At 41.1% G+C, this 27,372-nt stretch overlaps 1 protein-coding gene across 13 annotated transcripts in view; it reads left to right on the top strand.

Moving 5' to 3' along the window:
• The window catches only part of RYR3 (ryanodine receptor 3), a 564,793-nt gene that overhangs the window by 406,695 nt on the left and 130,726 nt on the right, over positions 1 to 27,372 (top strand). For all 13 annotated transcript variants that reach the window (XM_075129723.1, XM_075129725.1, XM_075129722.1 and 10 more), the window contains exons 63-67: positions 8,342 to 8,580; positions 9,808 to 9,889; positions 17,472 to 17,602; positions 19,181 to 19,501; positions 20,886 to 21,126. In XM_075129723.1, coding sequence (XP_074985824.1) covers positions 8,342 to 8,580; positions 9,808 to 9,889; positions 17,472 to 17,602; positions 19,181 to 19,501; positions 20,886 to 21,126 — 1,014 coding nt within the window. The remainder of the gene's footprint in view (positions 1 to 8,341; positions 8,581 to 9,807; positions 9,890 to 17,471; positions 17,603 to 19,180; positions 19,502 to 20,885; positions 21,127 to 27,372) is intronic.

Genomic DNA, 27,372 nt, shown 5'->3' with positions numbered 1-27,372 from the left:
CCTCTGTTGCTTCAGTGAGCTCATATCACCTTCAAGTTCAATATATGCTGATCCTTTCCTAGTTGAACCCATCATGCTCATAAGTTCAGGTTTAGAATTCCTGATGGACTGCACAGTGAGACTTCGGTCTGATCCTGGCCCATTAGATTCTGCCCCCAGTACCCTGGTCTCTGGCTCTGGGAATAATCAGGGCTAAAGACTCTTCCAGACAGAGAGACAAGGAGTGTAAGGGAAAACACTCTCACAAGAAACCTGAGAAATCCCCCTCCAAGTCCTCATTCAAAAAGAGGACCTCCTTTCTGTCACCCCCTTAAGTCATATGAGACAGTATCCCAGCTTAGAGATGTTAGGAGTTCACAAGGAGCACAGTACTGGTTTCTTGGCACCAAGTGGCAAAAGTGACCTGAATCCATCCTTAGCTGAAGGGGGCCAGACCATCCTGGGTACCAGCAAGGGAAAGAAAGCAGCATAACCCTCCTACAATGACGAAGCTGACGCTGAGAGAGGAGGAGTCGTCAGTACAAGAGACTGTTTCCTGTCTGAAGTTGACACCAGCTACACTTCCAAAGGAAAGAAGCCCAGTCCACTGTCCAGCATCACAGTCTGGACAAACTCTACCAGAAAACCTTACTATCTGTGCAGGCCTAGAAGAACCAATATTGTTTGATCCAGCGCTCACCATGGAGGTTACTATACCTGCTGTTCTCCACTCACCATTACCATTGACCAGTTGAAGTATAATAAAACCTTCAGTACCAACAGTGTTGCGCATCAATTTAGAAGCTTCTTTTTCCTCTGATGAGTCCAGAATCAGTGGGAGAATTTCACCACCCCTGTCAAGACATGGGATCTGCCCTGACAGAGGCTCTAAGGTCTTTTGGGCACTTTCCCTCTCTCATAGGACAAACTACCCAACTCTGGACTATTGGTGACCTTCTCCATGGGGACCCCTTCATTTCCCCTATGCCTGTTTGTACTGGCTTTACTGGGGTCCCTGGGATCTGTATATGAAACATCCCGAATCAATGAGCTCACTTTGGGAATCTAGATAGGCTTCCACACACAGGAAAGAGCCTCAACCCTCTGAGGAGGAGGAACAACCTGATCACACAGAACCACTCACCCCTGAGAGGTTACCATCCTCATGATAAAGTGGTCATGCCATCCCCACCATTACCACCTGATGACTACAGGCAGTTACAGGATCTCCTGAAGAGAATCACAAACATGCTCCAGATCCCCTTGGAGAAGTACAGAACACCCTCATAAACTCCTAGATATCCTTCAGAGTGCTGGTCCCAGTAAAATGGCACTCTGAATTAATGAGACCATCTTAGAATGGGCTAAGATAGTCTGCTATTTGTGCTCCCACTCCAAAGAGAATGGAGGAGAAACATTTCATTCCCTGGAAGGGGGCAGAATACTTACTGTGACATCTCACTCCAAACTTTACTGCTGCAAGCTATCACCAAAAGAAACAAGCAACACCACCCCAAATCTGCACCGCTTGATAAGGAGGCCAAATGTTTAGATCTCTTTGGGAGAAAATTTGTCTTTGGCAAGCTCACAGTTCCACATAGCAAACTACCAAGATTTAATACCAAAACATGATTTTATTAATTACAATAAGTTCTCTAAAATCAACAGCAAACTCCCTCAAGAAGATAGACTTTATTTCCAAATAATTATTGATGAAGGAAAATTGCTAGATTGGCCCTCCAGGCTTCAGTGGATGAAGCAGGTATAGCCTCATGCTCGATGGCAACTTCCATAGTCATAAGATGAGCTTCATGGCTCCAATCTTCCAGATTTCCCAAAGAAGTCCTATCCACTGTGGAGGATCTGACTTTTGAGGGAAATAACCTATTGAGGGAGAAGTCAGATGAATCGCTATATTCCCGCAAAGACTCAAGAACAACTCTTTGCTCACTAGATATCTGTGCTCCAGCACCACAGAGGAAATACCTCAAGACTCAGGCTTATGGACAATGGCCAGCCCCTCGACCATTCTGCCATCAAAGGACCTACAAGCTGCCTAGGAAACACCAGAGAATGTAGTGCAGTAAACACAACAACCCCCTACATTCCCCTTCCAGTGCCAGCCTCCCACCAAGAAATCCTTTAGATGGGACTTTTGACAGTTACAAATCAGTCCCCCTGACACGTTTATTTATTCAAGACTCCTACACACCATTTGCCTCACTCATTTTTCCCAGCATGAAACTATACAACATCAGACAAATGAGTTCTGGAGATAATCACCACCATTCTAGAATAGTTTCTCTCTCATTCCCCACATAAAAAAAATCCTTCCTCCTCCCTCTTTAGAGACCCCTCTCACAAGAAGATGCTCAGACAAGAAGTAGACTTTCTGTTCCATCTGGAAATCATAGAACCAGTACCTCTTAAACACAGAGGAAAAGGATTTTACTCAAGATATTTTCTCATTTCCAAGAAGAAAGGGTGCTGGAGGCCCATGCTAAATTTCAGACAGCTGAACATCTTCATCCACCACCTGAGTTTCAGAATGATCACCCTGGCCTGTATAATCCCCTTGCTAAGCAAGGGTAACTGGTTCACAGCTCTTGATGTAAAGGACACTTATTTCCACATAGAGATCTATTCCATACACAGGAGATTCCTGAGATTCACACGAAAGCTCATGCTCAAATAAATTGGTTAGTCTCTAAGGTGCCACAAGTACTCCTTTTCTTTTTGCGAATACAGACTAACACGGCTGTTCCTCTGAAACCTTAGGCCTAGACCATTACCAATACAGAGTGCTCCCCTTCGGCCTCTTGATGGCACCAGGGGTATTCATTAAGGTGTTGTCAATAGTGACAGCTCACCGGCATCATGAGGATTCATCAGTGTTCCCCTACCTCGACAGCTGGCTGATCCCAGGGAAATCATATCAAGAAGTATGGATGACAACTCTGCCCCTGCACAGACTACTACAATCCTTAGGGCTCCAAGTAAACATAGCAAAATCAGTTTTAGCTCCCACTCAGACTATAGACTTTGTTGGAGCACCCCTACATTCAATCAGAGCCAAAGGTTACCTTCCTTGGGACAAATTCTAGTGTATGAAAGACCTCATCACTTAGCTTCTGCTGTACCCCCAGACAGCAATTCAGACTAGTCTCACCTTCTTAGGGTACATGGCTTTGTGTACTTATTGCAAAACTTTGATTTTGATGTCTACACGCTTGGTTATGGACAGTCTACATGCCAAGAAAGCACAGTCTGGACAGAATGATCTCACTCCCTGTGGCGGGGTGCTCCATTCACCACTACGATGGTACCTCCTCCTGGTCATTCTGGGGAATAGCTCACGAGGTCGATGCCCCTTCTCACAGCTATTCGCTGCCCCGCCTCTCTCTCTCTGGATCTGCACCCCCTCCCTTGCTCAACGAGCTGCCGTAGCCTCTTTGTGATTCAGCCCTCTGACCAAGTCACTAAATGGGTTCACCTTCCAGCGAATGAGAGTCTTTCCTCACCAGCAGTCCTAGGCAGTCTTCCCATTCACTTATTCATAGTGCCACTCCATCAGTGGCTGGCAGAGGAACCCAGGCCCACACTTTACTCCAGGTTCTTGCTCAGGGACCCTCTAGTCAGCAGTCAAGGCCTGTTCCCTTCTAGACCTTATTGCCTTTCCCTGAGCCCTGTCCTCCCTCTCTGGCTTCCTTTCTCTCTGGGTTTGCTGGCCCAAATGCACCTCCCTTCTCCCAGGGTGTGACTGCAGATTTTCCCAGCAGCCCCCTTTTCTGTTGCCAATTTCCTGTCTTCATAACCCCAGCCCAGCTCATCCCTCCCCAGCTGGGCTCCCTCACTCAGTCCCAGGATTATATACCCACCTGATTTCCTCTCAGCTATGGTCTGCTGGGTTAATTAGTCCCCTTCTTTGTCTTCATTAACCCTTTCAGAGCAAGTATGGGGTGAACACCCCATCTCACTCCCCCAGAGTTCTGACTTATGGGAAAACAGGGAGACAGTATGCATGGGAGTGCCCTTTGTCCCTCTTTCACCCATAAAAATAATGATTACAGATAACTCCTTACTAAGATAGGGAGCCCACCTCAATGAACACATTGAACAGGGTACCTGGACCACCAAGAATCCCAGTTGCACGTAATCCTTCAGGAGCTGCATTCCATATATGAAGCCTGAAAATGATTCCATTTATTTGAATCTTGCACATTCAGACCATGTCATACAACATGACAACAGTTTATTATGTCAGCAGAACAGGGAGAGCAAGGGCCACCCTTCTTTGCATAGAAATAGTCAATCTCTAAAACTGGTGCATTTGTCACCAGATCACCTTCTCTGCAGTGTGCTTTCCATGGTTGCACCACACATTGGTAAACAGACTCAGCAGACATCACCAGAGACCATGACTAGGAACTACACATACTGATGCTTTCAGCAGTTGGGATTCCCATCATGGGATCTCTTTGCATCTCAAGAGAACAAGAAATGCCTGACGTAATGCTGCAAGGCAGCTTAGGGCCACAGTTAAAGGGGGAATGAATTTCTAGCTCAATGATCAGAACAGCTGAGGTACTCATTTCCACACATCCCTCTTTTACCTCGAGTTCTAAGGAAAATCAGGCAGGATGGAACATCAGTGCTGTTGATTGCACCATGGTTTCCCAGGCAATTCTGGCTCCTGAGCATTCTTCAGATGTCCTTGCATCTGTGCATCCATATTCGGCTATTAACAGAGCTATTGACTCAGGACAGAGGCAGGATCCAACTCTCCAACCCAGCATACCTCCATTTAACAATATGATATTCGGATGAATGATGGACCTAGAAAAGTCATGCTTGGAGGATTTACAAGCCATCTTTAGCAATAGTAGGAAAGATCCATAAGGAAATGCTACACAGCAAAATGGAAAAGATTCTCTATCTGGTGACAGCATTGTCAGATGCTTCCGAAATCTTCAGAGATCCCTACTATTCTGAACTACTTCGTTTCTCTAAAAAAGTCAAGGTTATCCATCAGCTTCTTGCAAGTATGTTTGGCAGCTATTAGCACTTTCCACCATCCGGTAGGCAGACATTCTGCCTTATGAGAGCAAGACTTCTGAAGGAACTGTCCTGAACCTTTTCTCCAGTGCTGAAACCAAACCTGATATGGGACCTCAATCTTGTCCTGTCAGCATTGATGAATACCCCCATTTGAACCTTTAGCCTCATGTTCATTCATGCATCTTTCTGTGAAAGTTGCATTTCTGGTTACAGTCACCTCAGCCAGAAGAGGTGAGCAGTGTTCTCTTATGACTGACTTTCCCTGTATAGTCTTCCATATGAACAAGGTTTTCTTGAGGTTACACCTCAAATTCATCACAAAAGTAATCTTAGAATTCCATCTGAACCAGATGATTCACTTGTCCATCTTATATTTGAAGCCTCACCCCATCAGAGGAAAAGAAGCTCCATTCTCTTATGTGACAGACGCAGACCAGTGGGGTACAGGAGTCTGGTCGAAGGCAAATATACTGGCCACTGGATGAATAGTTTTCTGTTCCCTGAGTGATCAGAGCAGGTGCTGCACTAGAGCAATCAGGAACCTGCCAGAACCAATTAAGACAGGCAAGCTAATTAAGACACCTGGAGCCAATTAGGAACATACTAGAATCAATTATGGCAGGCAAACTAATCAGGACACCTGGTTTAAAAAGGACCTTCCATCAGTTAGTGGGGGGTGTGCAAGGAGCAGGGAGTGAGAAGGCGTGCTTCTAGAGGACTGAGGAGTACAAGTGTGATCAGGCCTCAGGAGGAAGACCCTGCATTGAGGATAAAGAAGGTGCTGAGGGAGGCCATGGGGAAGTAGCCCAGGGAGTTGTAGTTGTAGCTGTCACACGGCTGATACAGGAGACATAGACAGCTGCTACCCACAAGGCCTTGGGCTGGAACCTGGTGTAGAGGGTGGGCCCGGGTTCTCCCCATCCCCCCAACTCCTGATTGGATACAGGAGGAGTTGATATGGTCTCTGAGCAGCACCAGAAGGGAAGGTCTAATTTGGAAAGGGATCTGGCCTGTCCCCGACCCACTAGGTGGGACCACAGAGACTGTGGAGATTGTTTTCCATTTTCCCCATGCTGGCTAATGATGAGGTTAGCTGAGTGAATGGCAGGTTTGAGCCTCTAGCAGAAGCGGCCAAACTGAGGGCTGCCGTGAACCTCTGAGGTGAGCAAATCCGCCAAAAAGTGCAGGACTCACCAAGGCAGAGGAGGAACTTTGTCACACTAGGTATTCATAAACTCTAGCCTTCTACCTATAAAGGATGAAATTCTTCTGCAAATCTCCCAGGCTGTTTCCTTCCTTTGCCGTATACATGAGAGGGGAAGTTACTACCTCACAAAGACTATCCAAATGGATTTTGGCCAGCATCCTGCTTTGTTATGAGCTGATGGCAACCACTCCGCTCAGAAAGTGAGGGCCAACTTGACTGGAGCCCATGCTACACCTGTTTCCGCACTTTGAAACATCTGTCTTCTAGAGATCTGCAGAGCAGCAACATGAGGCTCCATCCGTACTTTTGCGAGACATTATGCCCTGGTACAAACTTCTACAGCAGATGCATCTTTTGGCAGAGCAGTCCTCCAGTTTGTGGTAAAGCAAGGTTCCTCATACCCTCCTCCTCAATGAATACTGATTATGGGTCACCACAAGTGGAACACACATAGGGACTATCACTCAAAGAAGAAAGGGAGGATTACTTACCTTACAGTAAGTGGAGTTCTTTATGTGATTCCTACCTATTCCACTACCCACTCTATTTCCCCTCTGTGAAAGAACCTTATTCTGGGCTATTGGCAGTGGAAAGGTATGTGGAGCGGTGGTCAATCCACACTGCCCCTTATGCCCCCAGATTGGAGCACAAGGAGGAGAGAGGGCTGCAGGACAATGGACTGCTAGTAAAAATTCTCTGGTCTGTGGTGCGTAGAGTGCATGCATACGTCAAGTGGAATACAGGTAGGGACCACACATCTTGAAGAACTCCAGTTACTTTACGATAAGTAACTCTTCTGTAGCCTCATTGTCCTTACCAAATCTAAACACGCGTGATCGCATTCTGTCTGTCTACATTTACTGAATGGGTTCATTGGGTACAATACTCTTTTTCATGTCTTACCGTACTTTGGTTGCAGTGTTCTTGTTCACTTTGAAACAGCTGTTGTGTTGTATTGTATGGTAGAAGAGACTGCACATTGTAGTGCATACATCTCTTCTTTACCTCACAAGCATATTGTGAAGCTTAATTAATTAAGTACTCTGGATCAAGAAATAAAAGCAATATAGAAATACAGGATTTATTAATAACAACAAAAACTGCCATTTATATAACTAGAATATTTAAGGTGGTTCTCAGAAACTTTATTAAAGTTTGATTTGAAGTAATATACAAAAAATTTTAACATATTTGTTGCAAAACTTGTATGATTTTTCCAGTAGCAGGTGGTTACATTTAGAACTGATGAGAGTCAGCGTAGCTAGTGGAAAAGGTGGTGGATTGGGAGTCAGGATAACATTCCCAGCTTAGCTACTAACCTGCTGTGTTACTTCACCTGTTGACCAGAGCAAGAGGCTGGTGTGATTGGCCGTCACTCTGGATATCTGCATGCAGGAAGAAGTTGAAGATATGCACAAAGGGATAGGAGGGTGGAACTGTAATGCATATGAGTGGCCTGCCCTTCTTAGTTGGGGATGCTGTGTTACAGGAATTCAGCTCACCGTGCATGGCTGCCAGATTACTGTGGCACCAATAAAAGTGGGAGCAGGATTAGGTGTCCTACATCTTGTACCTGATGTATAAGGAGTTTTTCCAACACCAGCTGATTAAAAGCATGGTGAGGCATGCTCAGAAGGCCATTCTGTCACATTTGATGTAGGGTCATGGATTGTGGGATTACAACATTTAGGAAGGGGTTGGTGAAAACATTTGCATGTGATGCTTTGTGCTTTCTTGTTGTCTGTACCACTGTATATACATCATGTTCATTCCATTTCTTCACCTCCATGAACTGAATGTAAAATGCCATTTGGCTTCCACACATACAACCCCCATCCCAGAGGAGTTTTAAAGTTCAAGTTCTTTTGGGGAATATGCACTTAGTTGTCTTTTATCAGCACCTAGGACAACAATATCTCATTTAACTAGCCTTTTCAGTCATAATTCAAAACTCCACTGAGACATAGCAGTGTAACTTCAAAGACTGATTTCAGATACATAGAAACTAAACCAACAAGTAAATATATCTCTGTTTATAAAAATATGTTGACAATAAGTGTGGAATTTAATTCAGATTTTTTCCAAATTATTTTGTAGAACCGTCATGAAATCAGGCTCAGAGTTGGTTAAAGCTGGATTACGTGCATTCTTTGAAAATGCGGCTGAAGATCTGGAAAAGACTTTAGAAAATCTTAAACTTGGGAAATTTACCCATTCACGAACACAAATTAAAGGTGTCTCACAGAACATCAACTATACTACAGTGGCATTATTGCCTATATTGACATCAATTTTTGAACATATTGCGCAGCATCAGTTTGGTGTTGATTTACTTTGTAAGTCTTCTCATTTTTGTCATTTATTTTTAAAGGTTTACTCTGTGGTAATAACATAAAAGACTTTTAATAGTGAATGTATGAGTTCATTGGATCAAAGTCTGTGCTCAGTTACCGTGGCATATTACCACTGTTAAGCCTGGAATTAATTGAATTTTGGTTTTAAAAAATTTGACTTCATTAGAATTACATTTTTGTAAATCTAGCATAACTGAGAGCAGGTCAGTTAATGCCAAAATTCTTTTAGGCTACTGGAAATATATGTTTTGTTTAAAGAGATGATTTGCTTTTTTTATTTTTATTCCCTATGTAAAAATAAGAGATTTTAAGTGCCGAAAGCAAAATTGTTTATGCACAATACCTCTCCAAGCATGGAGGTTAATTTAAAATTCCCCTTCAACCTTCCTCTTTTCTAATGTGTTGGATAATACAGACATCATTTCCTAAAAAAATGCAAATGAGGTATTGCAGAAACTTCTGTTGCATACTTTTATTTTGTTGGAGTAAAATGAGCAAGAAGTTGAAGATATGCTCAAAGCTCTGTAGTAAAAGAAGATGGTACTGTTTTCACCTTACGCTGGAGAAAGTATCCTATTAAATGAATGCTTGCTTAGTTTGAAATATTAAAAATTAAAATATTATGAATAAGAAATAGGGATTTTCAGGTATATTTTAAAAATGCTAGTGAGTGGCAAGGAAAAGTAAACAGTTCTATTCACTCTAAGTGTTTCCCTTGAGGTTTTGCAGTATGTCCATCTGCAAACCCCATTTTTTCTTTTATGCATTTGTGGAGATTATGGCACAGAGGTAAAGGAGATAGAGAGTAAAGGTCTGAAATCAGTGGAAATAGTCTCATTGAGTCCACAATGCTTTGGATCAGGCCCCTGCAGATGACATAGGTAGACTGCTTCGGTTTAATTGGAAATTAAGCCTTGGAAATTTGATTATTTGAGAATTTAAGATATATTTGATAAATTTAAGAGTGTATAATGATTTGCAAAGTTTTGAGAGTTGCATAAATCATTGGATAGTTACCAGAGAAACTGAAAATAAATAATATATAAGCACAAGAGTGACAGGCCAAAAGTACTTTACAAATAAACATTCAGTCAGCATTTGGTTAGATTGTATAATAGAGCAAAAATATATTGTTTTCTATTTTTCAAGAGTAACTTTTCAATGAAATTGTAATGACAATATGTCAACTCTATTTTTTTTCCCTTTCAGTGGGTGATGTGCAAGTTTCATGTTATAGAATTCTTTGTAGCCTATATTCCCTTGGGACTGGAAAGAACATCTATGTTGAAAGGTATTGAATGAAAGTGGTTAATACCTTTGTGAAACTAGAGATAATATTTCTTGCTGTGCATCTAACAAAAGAGGGGTGTTTCAATGTGAAGATATAGGCCCAGATTTTTAAAACTATTTAGGCATTGCTCAGCATTGAAATGCCTAACTGAATCTAAATACCATAGACTGTCAATTGGATTTTGGCTCCTAAATTCCCTTTTGAAAATGATATTTAGGCTCCTAAATCATTTAGGCGTTGCAACGCTAAGCAGAGCGATACCTAAATGCCTTTAAAAATCTGGACCTTAGTTAGCTGTAATAAGTGTAAGTGATTTTAGTACAAGTAATGAAATGTTTGGAATGATAAATAGAAAGGGTAAGTGTACTTTTATTAAAATAATGGCACATTTGTTAGTATAATATTTACATACAGAAATAATACAAAATGAACTATTTCTATGGGAACATAAACATTGGTGTACCTGATCAGACCAGTAGTCCATCTGGTCTAGCATCCTGTTTATGACTATAGCCAGAACCAGATGCTTCAGAGATGCTGCAGGAAACCCTGTTGTAATTATATAATATGGCAAATTTCTTCTTAACAGAACTTCTAACTGAGGAGGGTTTATAACTTACTTTGATTCTTCCTAAGCAACCCCTGGTCCTGATGTCTTGTTAATTTTTATTTTATAAATTTGTTCCACTGACTCTAAATTTGACACTTCAGTCTCTGACAGTTAATCTTTATGCATCTTTATTTCTCTAATATTTCTGGTTAGTTATCTCCCCATCTGTAGGTGCCAACTTATTCAGCTCTTTGTGGGTGCTCGAACCCCTCTTCACCCCAGGCCCCACTACCACTCCACCCCTTCTTCCAAGCTCCCACCTCCACTTCTTCTCTTCCTACCCCCACCCTGCCCCCCACCCCGCCTCTTCCCAGCCCTGCTCTGTCCCATTATTCAAGCCAAACAGCCATCCCTTTCATAAATGGAAATTCAGTTCAAATGAAGCTAATGGAAGGGAGTACAAACTATGCAGGTAAAACACGAAACAGAATTTAGGAGGACTAAGGAGGAATTTTAGTAGCAAATAACCAAGGAATTTTATTTCAAATTATTAGCCAAATTATTTCAATATCTGAGAACCACTAAACCAGAGAATCTCTGGGTCCACTGGACTATTAAGAAGTAAAAAAGAGCAATTGTACAGAGCAAATTATTTCTTTGAACCAAGGATGATGGGAATGTAGGCGCCAACTCCATGGATGCTCTGGGGCTGGAAGACCCACGGGAAAAAAATAGTGGGTGCTAAGCACCCACCGGCAGCCCCACGGATCAGCGCCTCCCTCTCCACACAAGTGCCTCCTGCCCACCACGAATCAGCTGTTCAGCAGCGTGCAGAAGGCACTTGGGAAGAGGGGGTGGAGTGGGAGTAGGAAGAGCCTGGGGGAGTGGAATCTTTTGAATCTTGTGATTTTAATGCATGCTTTCTGACAGTCATATGATATAATTAAAGTAGCTTCCATGCTAAGGATATTACTTTCCTTACTTTTACCTTTAAAATATTTTTTACTATTATATTTTACTATTATTATTACTCTCATTATTGTAAATGGACTCAGTTTTTCTTCCTTGGGCAAGGTGAAACAAAGGTGTCGTAAGAGTTTTCATCTGTTTAAGAATGTTAATTTAACACATGACTTATGAGGAAAGGCTGAGGGAACTGGGATTGTTTAGTCTGAGGAAGAAAAGAATGATGGGGGATTTGATAGCTGCTTTCAACTACCTGAAGGGGGGTTCTAAAGAGGATGGATCTAGACTGCTGTCAGTGGTAGCAGATGACAGAACAAGGAGTAATGGTCTCAAGTTGCAGTGAGGGAGGTTTAGGTTAGATATTGGAAAAACTTTTTCACTAGGAGGGTGGTGAAACACTGGAATGCGTTACCTAAGGAGGTGGTGGAATCTCCTTCCTTAGAAGTTTTTAAGATCAGGCTTGACAAAGCCCTGGCTGGGATGATTTATTTGGGGATTGGTCCTGCTTTGAGCAGGGGGTTGGACTAGATGACTTCCTGAGGTCCCTTCCAACCCTGATATTCTATTATCCTAAATTTTCAGCATTCATATTTGGGTTTTTTTCAATTTTGCTTTTTAAATTAAAAAAATATTTCTTCACAGTGAAATATGATTGGGATTCTACTTTTGAATTCTACATAAATCTTTCTATTGTGAAATGTTCTGTGGTTGCTGTTTCTGATAGTAATACATTATGTTCTTTATCACAAAGAAGCCAAATTTGAATGAAAAGGATATAAACAGAAATATACGTCTTGAATGTCTGGGTATTTTTTATTTATGTGTATTCTGTTTCTGCCTTTTCCATTTCTTTCCTAGCAATAAAACAACTGTAAGCTTTTACTATGCGATAAAGTGACCTTATCTTAAAATTGTCCTGGATTTTTTCTTCCTTTTTTTTCTGTTCTTGTATTTCTATATATTCTATATATTTTTTGTACATACATTCATCAGGAAAAAGTCCTCCCCGCCCCCAGAAAATACTGATGAAAAGAACAGGTGCAGAAATCTCAGAGAAATAGGTTATTATTATTGCAGTGAATTCACTTGGCAAACAGGAATGTTTGCATGTACTCTGTGATAAATCAATATAAAAATACCAAGCATTTTTTTAAAAGAAGAGAGGCAGGTTGATCTTATATAACCCCTTGAAGTGAGCTGTAGCTCACGAAAGCTTATGCTCAAATAAATTTGTTAGTCTCTAATGTGCCACAAGTCCTCCTTTTCCCTTATACTAGAGTTACTGAAATAATTCTCTGGAAAAAGTCAATCGCCATTAAGCGTCAAAGGAGAACAGTCTCACATACATAGTGTTATAGAAAATACTCAGACCAACATAAACATTTTTCATGTTTTCCAGTTACATAAGATCATTTTTATTGCCAATTGTTTACATAATAACCATTACAAAATCACCATCTTTTCTTGCACTGAGAAATAGAACAAATAAATCAGGGACATAGATTTGCATAACTTTATACATTCTTCAATGGAACTTGAATCCAAAAACTACAATCTGTTGGTGGGCAGTTGAAGAGCAGATGGTAAGTCAAAGTCCCTGATGTCAGGTCACAAACATAGCAAAGCAGTGGCTGTCTTAGACTTGCCTTACTTAGTTTTAATGGTACTGCTATTGTTCAGTAATATTTAACAATGCATATATTGATTCTAACATTGTTGCATGTCTTTTTGAAAAAGTAACCCACCTTACACTATTTCTCCTCAGATTCCATTTAGCTAAAAGCTTCCACTGGTCATTTTCACTATTATCTCAGTTAATAAGACGAGTAGTGAACATATAGCAAATCTTCCCATTTACAAAAGCAATAAGAAACTATGTTGTAGGCTACTGGTTTTGTCTTTTCAGAATTCAGCACTTCTCTAGTTCAGGAAGGTAAATACAGTTTGCAGTATATAAAACTGCATTGCTACAATAGGCTTTGGTATTTTTGTAGTCTCGGAATAAGGTTCCATTGATGAGTATTGTATGTGAGGCTTGGTTTTGCAGTCTTGGGATTTTTAAAAAATCTTCTCTCTTTAATATTGCAAGGTGTGCAATAGGAGGTATGTCATTCTTACACCTTGACCTACTTCAGCACAGAGGACAGTTTCTGTTGTGGTTTGGATACTGAAAAGAGAAGCTGCTTCCAACTCCAGGGTCACATGAGATTCTATAGCAGTTCAAGGAGGGCACAGAACACTTACAGATGGCACATCAAAATCTGATTACTATTATTTCTCACAATATCTTTTAGAAGTTCTTAGTTATGTGCCAAGAAAGAAAGAGTCTGATGGATACACTCTTGGATTATTTTTCTTTTCCCTCTCTTTCTGCTAGGAATGCAACCATAAAGCTTCAGTGCAAACTTAGTCTGCAAGTGTATACGGTAGGCTGGTAATGCGGGTAAGCAAAGGGCTAGATCCACAAAGGGACTTAGTCATTATAATGCTGAGCATGGCAGTGCCTATCTTTTAGGTGCCTTGACACCCAGTGGAATTCACAGCCATGAATTAAGCACCCCGGTTCACAATACACTGCATGGAGAGAGTTAGGCTTCTACGAATTGGATTCACAAATGCCAGCTCACTTAGTAGGAAATTCTGAGGAGAGATCTGTGGCCTAACCCCCTGCCTCCAATGGGCTTAAGCACCTGTTGCAGCTTGGGATTCACAGCTGTGAATCCTCTCCTGGAGTTAAGCATTTAAACCTTTTCTTTCGCAAGCTAGAGGAGGAGGATGGGTAGTGGTGGGGGAGCCTCCCCCACTACATTCACACGCTTATCATTTTTAGCCCAGGGGTAAGATCACTCTCCCAGGATGTAGGAGACCTGGATTTTAGTACAGTAACTCCCCATTTAACATCCTCTAGCTTATCATTGTTTCGATCTTACGCCCCTGCTCCATTACAGAACATGTTCATTGAAAGTTGTACAATGCTCCGCCATGTCATTTGGCCACCTGCTTTGTACACGGCTGGCAGCCCCCCCATCAGCTCCCCTACACCTCCCCCCAGCGCCTCCTGCCCACTGGCGGACCCTGCAGATTAGCGCCTTCCCCCTGGTTTGCAACATTCAGGAAGCGGGAGGGATGGGGGAGGAGCGAGGACGCAGCACGCAGGCTCCCCCTCCCTTGTGAACGCCACCAACCAGCTGACTGCCGCAGGCAGAAGGCAGGGGAGGGAGGAGGAGGCTGCACGCTGCGTCCTTGCTCCTCCCCCCTCCCTCCCCTGCCTCTTGCCTGTGGCAGTCAGCTGGTTTGCGGCGTTGTGGAGATAGATGGCAGGAGAGATATCACTTGATCATTACCTGTTAGGTTCATTCCCTCTGGGGCACCTGGCATTGGCCACTGTCAGTAGACAGGATACTGGGCTGGATGGACCTTTGGTCTGACCCAGTATGGCCATTCTTATGTTCTTATGCTTTAAAATGAGTAAAGGTTCAGGGAAGGCTCTTAGGTGCTTTCTTGCAGTTTACACATTCCTGGTAGTGATGCTGATGGGCTTTGTGAATGAACACTCATTTGCTAGTAAATGGACAAGGTAATCTCTTCATTTCACGTAGTCCACAAAATGCCAGTCAGACAGTATCTTTTAATATTTATGGCTATTGGATTTTATGAGGCAATTTATCCTAATGTCATGTGTTGAAACAGAGTTTCCCATTTGTAGAGTGTGTAATTACTGAGTTTTAAAAATTTTATTCCAGCATTAATCTGAACATTCTGCACCCATAGATTATGATAAAAGACATCTTCAGATCTTTGCTTCTGGTAAAACTGACAGAGAACAAATGTCTTCAAGATAAACAGATACTGCAGGAGCAATAAATAAACAAGTACATATAATCTGTTGAAAACTGGAAATGACCTGAGTCAGATATGACATCATATATAATGGAGAATTTTACAGACTTATTGTAAGGCTGATTTGGTTTTCTGTGGTGTCACTGGTATACAAGAGGGGGCAGGTGCCCTGTGCCACTTCTGCTCCCTTCTTTGCCCAAGGACTCTCCAGCAGAAGTTGTCACAAACCCTGAAGTGAACTTAGCTCTGGGTACCTAAATTGCAGCCACAAAATCTGTACAAAGGGATATTTGCACATGTAATTACCAGATTTGTGCACAGAAGTCCCTAGTTGTCTACAGAAATATGAATTTTGTACATGGAGTAGGTACATGCTTATGTTAGATAATCATATTTTTATCTGAATTTGCTGATGATAGTTAACATTAAGGATCAGATTTACAGAGGGGCCTTAACCTCACTTGTATTTGTGCACACAAAGGTGGTTTCCATTGCTTATGTAAGTGCTGCCATTTGTGTGCACAGTTCATGGTCCATCTGTAGTTGCAGGCTGAATATTTAAAATGTGATAACTAACTACATGGACTTCTGATGCTATGTAAGCATTTTCTCCATGCATCAGAAGAGCAAAGCCAGCATGAGAACACTAATCACTAATACATACTGCATGTATATTTGAAAGAGATTTTTCATGTTTTGTAATCAGACCTATTACAGCTTCATTTTGACTATGGATGGCTTCCAGAAAAGATAATTTTTCAACCTTTAAGCTTGATATCACATGTCTGTCTTAGAAACAAGTTTCTTGGCCTCAATACAAGAAGGGCCATATGCCTGGTCATTTCAACAAACTGCCATGCTACTTTTAATTAATCTCATCCTTGCATCACCAGCAAACTGTTAATTAAATGTTGGTTATAAATTCTTTACTTAACCACTATAATTTCAGTAAATGTATGTTTGATGTTGGGCTAATTTTCTTCATTCAGTATCTGTCATTGTAAAATGTTTCTTCAGCTTACTTGTATTTGTTGATAGCATTTCACTTGCTTAATGTGACAACATCCCAGAATTCTTTGTACTGGATGATCCTACTTTTAGTTTAATACAAGGTGGAATTAATTGCTTTAGCTAGTCTACTGAAGGCCTTTCTAGCATGTGTGGCCTTGTGAGGCTGAGTGGTTACACTGCTGGGTACTCTTGATAGGTCAGTGTGATTCACATTAATGTTGGCTTATTCTTTAATGTTTTTTGAAGTTAGTCTCTTTCTCTTATATACTGAGAGAAAAATATATATCTAAATATTTTCAAGAGGGTCATCTTATGGCACACCTGAAATAGCTAATAATAAATCTTCTCATCTGCAAGACTGTGCTGTGAGCACATCTGTATGTTGGGGAAGGAAGACTAGGGAGCTGAAGTCAAATTAAATAAAGGAAATGGCAGCACAAAGCTATAGATACAGGTAAAATGTTCTATAGCTCTGGTCCTTTTTGCCATTTTTATGCTGCAAACATGTATGGCTTATTTTTGTAATGTAACTCAAGCCTTTCTATGGTGGATAACAAGGGACTTTACTACTCATAGAGCCAAACAAATATCCTGTTCACAGGGACAGGGAAACTTATTTGCACATTTTGTCAACAGTGCATCATTTTGCTGTCTCCACTGTCTGCAAGTGTGATCTTTACAAAACATCTTTCTCCAGTGCTGCTTTCAAGTGTAATTGCAGGCTTCACTTACAAACAGATTTACTCCTGTTTAGCTGACTTTTATGCATTAATGTACATCAAGATTGTTATAGAAATGTATCAGGAGGTGGTGTTATTCAACAAATACCCTATGTATCACAATACTATTCTGAAATATTTCAGAATCCTTGGTTTGCAATCTAATTTATTAAGAGATTAAAATTATAATAATCAAATTCCTTTTCTTCAGGACAACAAACACTTGAAGAACAGTTTATTCACTTTTAATGTGAAGTGGCATTTATACTGGGTTTTCATACTGCTGTATTTTCCTGTTTCTTATCATGCATTATCATATACTGTAGGTATATTCATGTGAGAAACACAACCAGTTTCCCAAGAGTGGCAAATTAATTCATAATTTGATAAAATGGTAAATAAAATAAGAATAAAAATTGATAACTCTGTATAATGCATGCTGAACTTTAAGAAAGATTTTTCCTTTGAAATCACATTAATTATCTGTCACTTACAGACAGCGTCCAGCACTTGGTGAGTGCTTAGCATCCCTTGCAGCAGCCATTCCAGTCGCATTCCTTGAACCTTCTCTGAACAGTTACAACCCACTCTCTGTCTTCAACACAAAAACTGCTAGAGAGAGAGCCAGTAAGTACTGTCCTTCAGAATATAATGTGCTGCACTTCAGACAGTGGGAAGAAATCTAAACAATGAGAAAAATAAAAGTGTGGTTGAGTAAATAACTCTCCTGCTCTTCCTTGCTTGCTATTTGAGCCCTTGCTACACTGTGGTTGAAGCTGGGCTGGCACAGCTTCCCTTACCTGTTTTTCTGAACATTGCATTTGGATTCTTTTTATAAAATTTTATACTTAGGGATTAGTCTAAGGGCACACCTTCACTACAAAATCTGAGTAGCGATACATTTGCCTGACACTGTTTGGTGCATCCAGGGCATAATGGGTTTGGGGGGTTAGGGGGGCAAAGATTTGCCTGTATAAACAGAAAATAAAGTTTTTTTATCCAGGATTAAGAAATCATATTGTGGCCTTCATCAGTATTTTTTGTGCCATTGTAGTTGGGAACCTGTGATGGAATCTGACCCCACCCATGTGGATCCCTAGCCAGATTGACAGTACAGGATTAGTTCCACATGATTTGTAGGGCTCCATTATCCCTGGCAGCATGACTGGCTCTCATGGCACACTCTGGCTCTCTTCACCTCAGTCAGTGATACATATGACATTTGCTGTCTGCCAAAATAAAGTCAATCAATTCCGACTGTTTCCCACAAAAATCCATCAATTCCCTATTGCTCTGCCTTCTCTTCAGACCAACACCCTTCCAAAACAAACAAAATCAAACAAACCCATCATGAAAGCAACTGCCTGTAGCTTCTGTACCTGGCAGCTATATCTAACAAAAGTAGCAATGGGGACAGGCAAGTTGTTCTGACATGTCTGGCAGTGGAGTAGGCTGGATGGTCAGTTGGTGAATTGGCTGTTAAAGTAGCAGGAGAGGGGAAAGCTGCACTGTGACAAACACATACAGATCATGTTTCTCAGCCACAAACTAATTTTTTTCACTGGTTACATTCAGCTGTTATTATTTAGTTCAAGTTTCTGTCTCCGAAATGTAACTGACTAATCTCATCTTTTCATGGAGAGTGGCAGCATGATCTAGTGAAGGAGATTGGGTCTGGGAGCTAAGAAAAAGTTAGTTCTAATCTTAGCTGTGACACTGAATCACTGGGCATATCACTTAACCTCTCTTTGCCTGTTTCCCCAACTGTAAAATGGGGATAATAGTATACTAACTCACAGGAGAGTTGTGAGTAGTTATTATTTGTCCAGCACTTTGAAAACGTAACATGCTAGATCAGCAGTATGGTCTAAATCCTCAGTCCTGCACCTAGCCCATGTAGCTGGACTGGACACCAGCTAGCTCTATGGGGGGTCGGAATCATCCCATCTAGCTTTCAGAGAGCTCCACAGCCACTTTATAACGACTAATGTACTACCTTGGTAAAATGTGGCATTTGGGAGGGTCACATTCTCAACCCCCAAATCCTGTCACAGCCATGCACAGCAGAAGGGGCAGGATTCAATCCTAAATTACTTATTTTATTTAACCCCTAATTCTTTGTTTTTAAAACATTTAGACCTTGAAAACACACACACAAATACCGTATTTAAATTAAACATTATTGTTTTCTACCCTAATATGCAGTTTTAGGTATGCCAGATACAGTTGAAGAGATGTGTCCAGATATCCCTCAGCTAGATGGATTAATGAAGGAAATTAATGATTTAGCAGAGTCTGGGGCCAGATACACTGAAATGCCCCACGTGATTGAGGTTACCTTACCTATGCTATGCAACTATTTATCGTACTGGTGGGAAAGAGGGTCTGAGAATATGCCTAAAAGTGCTGGACCCTGCTGTACAATGGTAACCTCTGAGCAACTCAGCATCATTCTGGGAAACATTCTGAAAATCATCAACAACAACCTGGGAATAGATGAAGCATCTTGGATGAAGAGAATTGCAGGTAGCTATACTAAATATAATTTTTTAAGTTTAATTGCATCTAACTATTTGCTATGACCATAGACGTAGTAGTATTTAATTTGTTTACTACCATTTACTTTACTGTTACGTAGTGATATGTAATAGCTAATAACAAGAAGAAATTCAGAATATTATGTTATTACAAATAATATAAATATTATTAGGAGGAAGCAGTTTTGATTTTAAAAAGGTTTTATTTACATATATGTGGTGCCATCAAAAATGTGCCTAGTGCCACGCACAAATATAGGAAGATATGGTACATGAATCAAATTGCTGATAGCCTAGCAAGGCAAAAACACAAAAAGTGTGAGGAAAAGGGCCACAAAATAAATATGGTGTGAAGAATCCAATTAGAAGTCTACGTTCCAGATGACCATGCCACATCAAGGTGCTCTAGTTGACATCTCTACTGATATGGTCACGTATTGAATAGCCAGAAAGACTGACTTTGCAGAAAAGTCTCAAAGAATTTAGTATATATTTATAGAAATTACTCTAAATTCTATAGAATTTAAAAGAGAATGTTATGCTTTCTTTAGGATTTTTTAATCATTTTATAGAATATAGGGGTATAATTTTCAAATCCATTAAATGATTCAGAAAGCCTGCAAAAGATTATAATTTTCTATTAAATTGTATAGAAATTTTGTCAGAAGGGTTAAGTATCCTTTCAGCTCTAGAGATGCTTCCTTCCAAGCAGTTCTGTGAATAATTCACTCCCTTTCACACACCATGGGAAACTCCATTGAAATCAATAAGAACTTTGCCAACTGATCAGAAAGCCCAGTGCTCACAAGATCTGGCCCTATATTCACTTAAGGAGGGAGTATTATGTAGTGTTTACAGCATGGTCTTTAGAAGCTCAAGAGACCTGCGTTATGTTGCTAATTCTTCTATGAACTAGCTCTGTGACCTTGAGCAAGTTTATCCTCTCTGTTTCCCATCTGTGAAGGTGATGAAATAACAATAACGCTTAGCACGTCGACGGCTTTTTTCATGTTCAGGTTACTTTATACATGCTATCAAACTGAACTTCACAATATTTCTGACAGAAAAGTATTTGTATTATAACTCCAATTTTACACAAATATGATAGTTTGAGTCAGAGAGGTGTGATTTACCAAAAGCCATAATTGGATTAGGTAACAAATCTAGGATTATAATTTATGCATTCCAGATTCCCAGTTATATGTTGTTATCACTCTCTATATAACAACTACTTCACAAGGTTACTGTGATGCTTTCTTAATGTGTATAAGATGCTCCAAGATCACTGGATGAAAAAGTGCTATAGAAATAAAAAGCATTAGCATTAACAAGATTAAATTAATTGGGAATTACTTTTTTCTTTAAATGTGCAGTTTATGCTCAACCTATCATCAGCAAAGCCAGGCCTGATCTGTTGAAAACCCACTTTATTCCAACTCTGGAGAAACTAAAGAAGAAAGCTATAAAGATAGTAATGGAGGAGGAGCAACTAAGAGCAGACAGTAAAAGTGATACCCAAGAAGCAGAGCTACTCATTCTAGATGAGTTTGCAGTTCTTTGCCGAGACCTCTATGCCTTCTATCCAATGCTGATACGTTATGTAGACAACAACAGGTGAGAAACAATAGTATTAATAATTCAACAGATCAATTTACTTTGAATATATGGTTAAAAAGATATTTCATAAAGAGTGCTATGAACTTAGTGGAATGCTAATAAATGAAGCTCTGAATATCATATGGGTCTTTAATGGTTAGAATGACATATTTTAAAATTTCACCTGTGTAAAATTCTATTCACTTTATTTTTTCTTTGCATTTAAAATGTTTTCTAGGACTGTAACAGCAATAATAGCCAATGGGAGTGGCATTTCCAGACTGTTCATGTCAGATGAGATACAGCATCCAACAGTAGTTAAAGACAGTGATGTGCCACTCTAAAATCAAAGGGAGGAATTTAGATAATTTATCATATCTCTGATGGAGTCACCCTCTGTGGATAGTGCCACATCATCTCCACCAGAGATTATACCTGAGACTCTGAAATCTTCTGGAAAGCATTTTTTAAATGTTTGGAATGGCCAAGATTTCAACAATCATTAAGTATTCTAAGGTTTCAGAGTAGCAGCCGCATTAGTCTGTATCTGCAAAAAGAAAAGGAGTACTTGTGGCACCTTAGAGACTAACAAATTTATTTGAGCATAAGTTTCATGAGCTACAGCTCACTTCATCAGATGCATTCAGTGGAAAATACAGTGGGGAGATTTATATACACAGAGAACATGAAACAATGGGTGTTACCATACACACTGTAACGAAAGTGATGGTAACACCCATTGTTTCATGTTCTCTATGTATATAAATCTCCCCACTGTAGTTTCCACTGAATGCATCCCATGAAGTGAGCTGTAGCTCATGAAAGCTTATGCTCAAATAAATTTGTTAGTCTCTAAGGTGCCACAAGTACTCCCTTTCTTTTTAAGTATTCTAAATAATTTACTGGGGATGATACTCTTCAAGCATTCCACAAAAGACTTTAACCCCTTTCCCCATTTCACATTACAAAGTCTGAACGCTGCATTATTGTACATTATTAGTATATAATCAGTCTATTTTTCAGGAACAAATATAAATATGGCTGTACTTAACACACACACACATATATGTGTATGGGCTCACTAAAAGAAATTAATAGGCAGCAGGTTTAAAACAAACAAAAGGAAGTATTTCTTCAAACAATGCATAGTCAACCCATGGAACTCTTAGCCAGAGGATGTTGTGAAGGCCAAGACTATAACAGGGTTCAAAAAAGTACTAGATAAATTCATGGAGAATAGGTCCATCAATGGCTATTAACCAGGTTGGGCAGGGATGGTGTCCCTAGCCTCTGTTTGCCAAAAGCTGGGAATGAGCAACAGGGACTGGATCACCTCATGATTACCTGTTCTGTTCATTCCCTTTGAGGCACCTGACATTGGCCACTGTCGGAAGACAGGATACTGGGCTAGATGGACCTTTGGTCTGACCCAGTATGGCCATTCTTATGTTCTTATATATTGCAAAAACTGTGTTAAAAGAAGAATATTGTAATTACAATGTCAAGCACTCAGAAGTTTTGATATGCCAGTTTTAAGGATGCATATGAAACCTTAATTTAGTCCCTTTGTGCATATGCATTCTGGTGCTTACATGATTGTGTTTTCCACAGGTCCCTGCCTCATTCATTGCACAGAATGGATGGTGTTCACATAATGAGCAGTATTTTCAATATTTTGTTTTCTCTTCATTGGTCAGGGTGTGGCATCACTACTTATTTACTGTATACTCTTCAAGATCTGCTCTGAACATAATTGCTATGGCACACATCATTGTAATTTCTGAGTGCTTCACAAGAATTCACAACACTCCCATGAGGAGAGGAATAATTAGCATTATATAGCATATACCAGTTTCAGCTGTGAGTGCTCAGCACTTCTATAAATCAGATTTCAGAGTCTCAAGTCAGGTACCCAGAAAATGAGGAACACACACTTAATAGTTTGGTATAAGTGGTTACCTGGCATTACATAAGAAGTCTTTGGTAGAAGCAGGGACAGAATGCAGTTCTCCAGGGCAGCATTCCACTACCTTTGCCATGAGACTGTTTTCTTCTCTTCCTGGATTCCCAAGCTTCGTTCTCTACAGACTAGAGCTGGCTAGAAACCAGCATTTCTCCTCTGAGGAAAGTTCTGATATTTTAAAAAAAAATCCAAAAAAGAATGAAAGTTTGAAATTTCTGTGGAATGGGAATTCCAATAATTTTGTTTAGAAACAGTCAAAATAACATTTTGTTTTGACATTTTTGATGTGTTCCCTGAGGCTCCCTGAGCTGTCAGGAGTCCTGGGAGTCAGGAAGCTCAGGGATCATGGAAGCCCTGGGAACTCCAGCTCTGAGGCAATGCCCCCTGGGCTGCCATGGATTCAGGAACGTGCACTACTTAGGAGCCAGCAAGTAGGGAGAAGACCAGGCAGGTTTAGAAATCTGCCTGGTTTCCACTGGAATTTAGTCTAACTTGTCACATTCCTTCAAAACATTTTGATGTTGATGAATCAACATTTTCTGATAGAAAAATCCATTCCATCAAAAAAATTCCAACCAGCTGTCCTACACACCTTCCAACTTCCGCACCAAATGACACTTTACTACACAGCCCTGATTCAACCCCAGAGCAGATCCACCTTGTTCACTGAATGAGGCATGGGTCCTCAGGAAAAAATGGTATGTGATAATGTAACTAAAGACCGTACCATAATGCATACAAACAAGGGGAATGACTTAAGGTTGTACAGGTCCTTGGGGATGTTAGAACTTCCCAAAGAAAAGGTCACCAGAATTTTTTTCACATTGCAAAACAATTTATTTTTCCTTAGCCTAGTTCTTGGAACTGGCTGAATTGTTTTTGCTGACATTTTCCAGAACAGTTTAGCCTGATGCAGACAGGTGGTATGGAAAATTGCAGCCTGATTAGTTTAGGTTTGGTAAAGTTCTAAGCAACTGCTAACAGGGTGTTATAATGGGAAGTGTCAGACAATCCCAGTAATAGGTGGGGCTACCAGCCCTGCCTATAATACTTTTGCTACACGGTGCTGCCTCTGGTGGTGACAATTAGAGTGATTTGTTTGTTTAAATGAAAGAACACCTCTAAGTCTATGGATCGCATATCTCTCAATACTGACCCTTTGGCTCCGACCTTGACACCAGATGTGTCAGTACCCAGAGCCCTGGCATCAAGTATCTTGGTATCAGAAGCACCTCTATTCTGATCACCTTGGAACCCAGTACCTTAATACCAGCTATTTCAGTACCCAGCCTATATTCGGTACCAAGTCACTTATCTGTGAGCATGGTACCAGACTCATCTCTTCTTGAGCGATTGAAGATAGTGATATCCAAGACACCCAGCTTCTGAGTTATCAGAGGTCTGCCCAGTACTGACCTCTCTCTATCAGAGACTAGGCACTTCCAATAGAATGCTCCTCCTTTGGAGGAAATGAAATCCTTCTCCTCATCTTCATTTAGCCACAGGAGGGAGTCATCTCCCACCCATCCACCTTTCCCTCTTTGGGTAGCCCAAAAAATGTCAGGAAGGGATTCTTGAGAGGATTCTGAGAGGTAGCAGAAAGAGACCTGGGATTCATAGGGAGCATCCCTCCTGATACCAACTCAGTGTTCATAACCCTACTAACTATGGCCCTATGGGATGACCGAGGGAGTGCAGTCAAATTCTAGAATGCTTGCATCATCTGCCATTTCCACAGCTAGATCCCCCTCCTCAAAGAAGCAGTATAGGTCATTCCACCCAGGTCAGATAGTACAGCCTGAGGTCCTGGACAGGCAGGAGGATGAAAGTGAAGAAGAGCCTCAAGTGCAAGGGGAAGAACAACCGGTCCCCAATGTGATCTCACCTGGATGAGGCTGTGAACCTTTCTATGTCTGCCTCAGTGGAGGACTTCAAGCTGTCCCAGAGACCCTGGATATACCAATGGAAGTGGTAAAGAAAAAAACACATAAACTCCAGGACATCTTACACTTTTCCACGCCCAGCAGGCTCATGATGGCCATAAATGAAGGACTGTGGGAGCCTGCAAAAGATCCATGCTACATGCAAATGCCCATCCTTTCCACATCAAAGTGAGCTGACCAGAGGTATCAGATCCCCTCCATGAGATTTGAATAGTTTTATTCCCACGGGTTTACTTGGAGTGACTGCTGTCCAGAAAACATTAGAAGAGCAGGGATCTCCCAAATCTACACCCAGAGAGAAGGTCCTGAAGAAATGAGACCATCATCTCCTCTTGATGTTCTTTTTGAAGCTTGTGCACAAATTGAGACACCTTATCTCATTTTATATAATCATACTTAGAAAGGAGGACCTGATAATAAGCCACATGTTATTTGGAGTTTGGCTGATATGGCCAATGGGTCATGATCGATAGCTCAATGTGTAGTTGGCAGATGGTATCAAGCAGAGTGCCCCAGGGATCGGTCCTGGGGCCAGTTTTATTCAACATCTTCATTAATGATCTCAATGATGGGATGGATTACACCCTCAGCAAGTTTGTGGATAACACTAAGCTGGGGGGAGAGGTAGATATGCTATAGGGTCCAGAGAGACCTAGACAAATTTTGGGCCAAAAGAAATCTGATGAGGTTCAACAAGGACAAGTGCAAAGTCATGCACTTAGGATGGAAGAATCCCATGCACTGCTACAGGCTGGGGACCGACTGGCTAAGCAGCAGTTCTGCAGAAAGGGACCTGGGGATTACAGTGGACGAGAAGTTGGATATGAGTCAACAGTGTGCCCTTGTTGCCAAGAAGGCTAACGGCACATTGGACTGCATTAGTAGGAGCATTGCCAGCAGATTGAGGGAAGTGATTATTCCCCTCTATTCGGCACTGGTGAAGCCACATCTGGAGTATTGGGTCAAGTTTTGCCCCCCTCCCGCCCCCCCACTACAGAAAGGATGTGGACAAATTGGAGAGAGTCCATCAGAGAGCAATGAAAATCATTTAGGGAGCTGGAGCACATGACGTATGAGGAGAGGCTGAGGGAACTGGGCTTATTTAGTCTGCGGAAGAGAAGAGTGAGGGGGCATTTGCTAGCAGCCTTCAGCTACCTGAAGGGGGGTTCCAAAGAGGATGGAGCTAAGCTGTTCTCAGTGGTGGCAGATGACAGAACAAGGAGAAATGGTCTCAAGTTGCAGTGTGGGAGGTCTAGGTTGGATATTAGGAAACACTATTTCACTAGGCGCATGGTTAAGCACTGGAATGGGTTTCCTAGGGAGGTGGTGGAATCTCCATCCTTAGAGGTTTTTAAGGCTCGGGTTGACAAAGCCCTGGCTGGAATGATTTAGTTGGGGTTGGTCCTGCTTTGAGCAGGGGGTTGGACTAGATAATCTCCTGGGGTCCCTTCCAACTCTAATCTTCTACGATAAGTATAACATGCATAAATAGGTTGGTGCATTCTGAATTACATCACAACAGTGGCTCGGTACCTTCCTAGTCTTCAGAATACTTTGGCAGATCGACTCAGCACACACTTCTCAACAATAACTCATGGTCTGTCAAATATTAAGTCCTGCAGAACATCTTTCTTAAGTGGGAATTCCCAGAAGTAGATCTATTTGCCACACACCAGAACAAGAAGAGTCAAACATTTTGTTCCATTGGGAATTTCAGTCCAGGCTCCCTGGCCAGATATCTTTTTCATCCCCTGAACACTGGGACTGATGTATTTCCACTGATTCCCATGATACAATGGTTCTGAGGAAACTGAGGTAACACATAGGTTTGATGATTATGATAGCTTCAGCCTGGGCCATGTAGTTCTGGTATTTGGACCTAATTAACATTTCTATGCAGCCACTGAACTCCTTGCCAGCTCTTCCTGACATAGTCTCTCAGAATAATGGTTAAACCCTGCACCCATATTCAACCTCCTTACATATAACAGCTTGGATGTTAGCTGGATGATATCCACCAAAAGAGGCTGTTCAGCTGACGTTCAGAATGTTCTGTTCCAAAGCAGGAAAGCCTCAACTAGACTGACTTTTCGCTTCTGTGTGGGGATCTCAGCACCATCTGTCTTCCTTCACAACACCCATTTCTGCAATATTGGACTATCTGCTAGCCATGGTACAATCTAGACTTTCTGTCAGATCCATATGGCTCTATCTAACAGCAATATCTGCATATTGCACTCCTATATAAGACCATATTGTATTTTCCCACCCTAAAGTGGTGAGGTTCATTAAGGGTCTCATTCATGTTTCTCCTTTTGTTTGCCATCCCCTTCTCTCCCTTGGCACCTCTGTATAGTA

The sequence above is a fragment of the Caretta caretta genome, chromosome 6, assembly GCF_965140235.1.
Source record: "Caretta caretta isolate rCarCar2 chromosome 6, rCarCar1.hap1, whole genome shotgun sequence".
NCBI lineage: Eukaryota > Metazoa > Chordata > Testudines > Cheloniidae > Caretta > Caretta caretta.
This window is presented reverse-complemented; position numbering and strand designations above follow the sequence as displayed.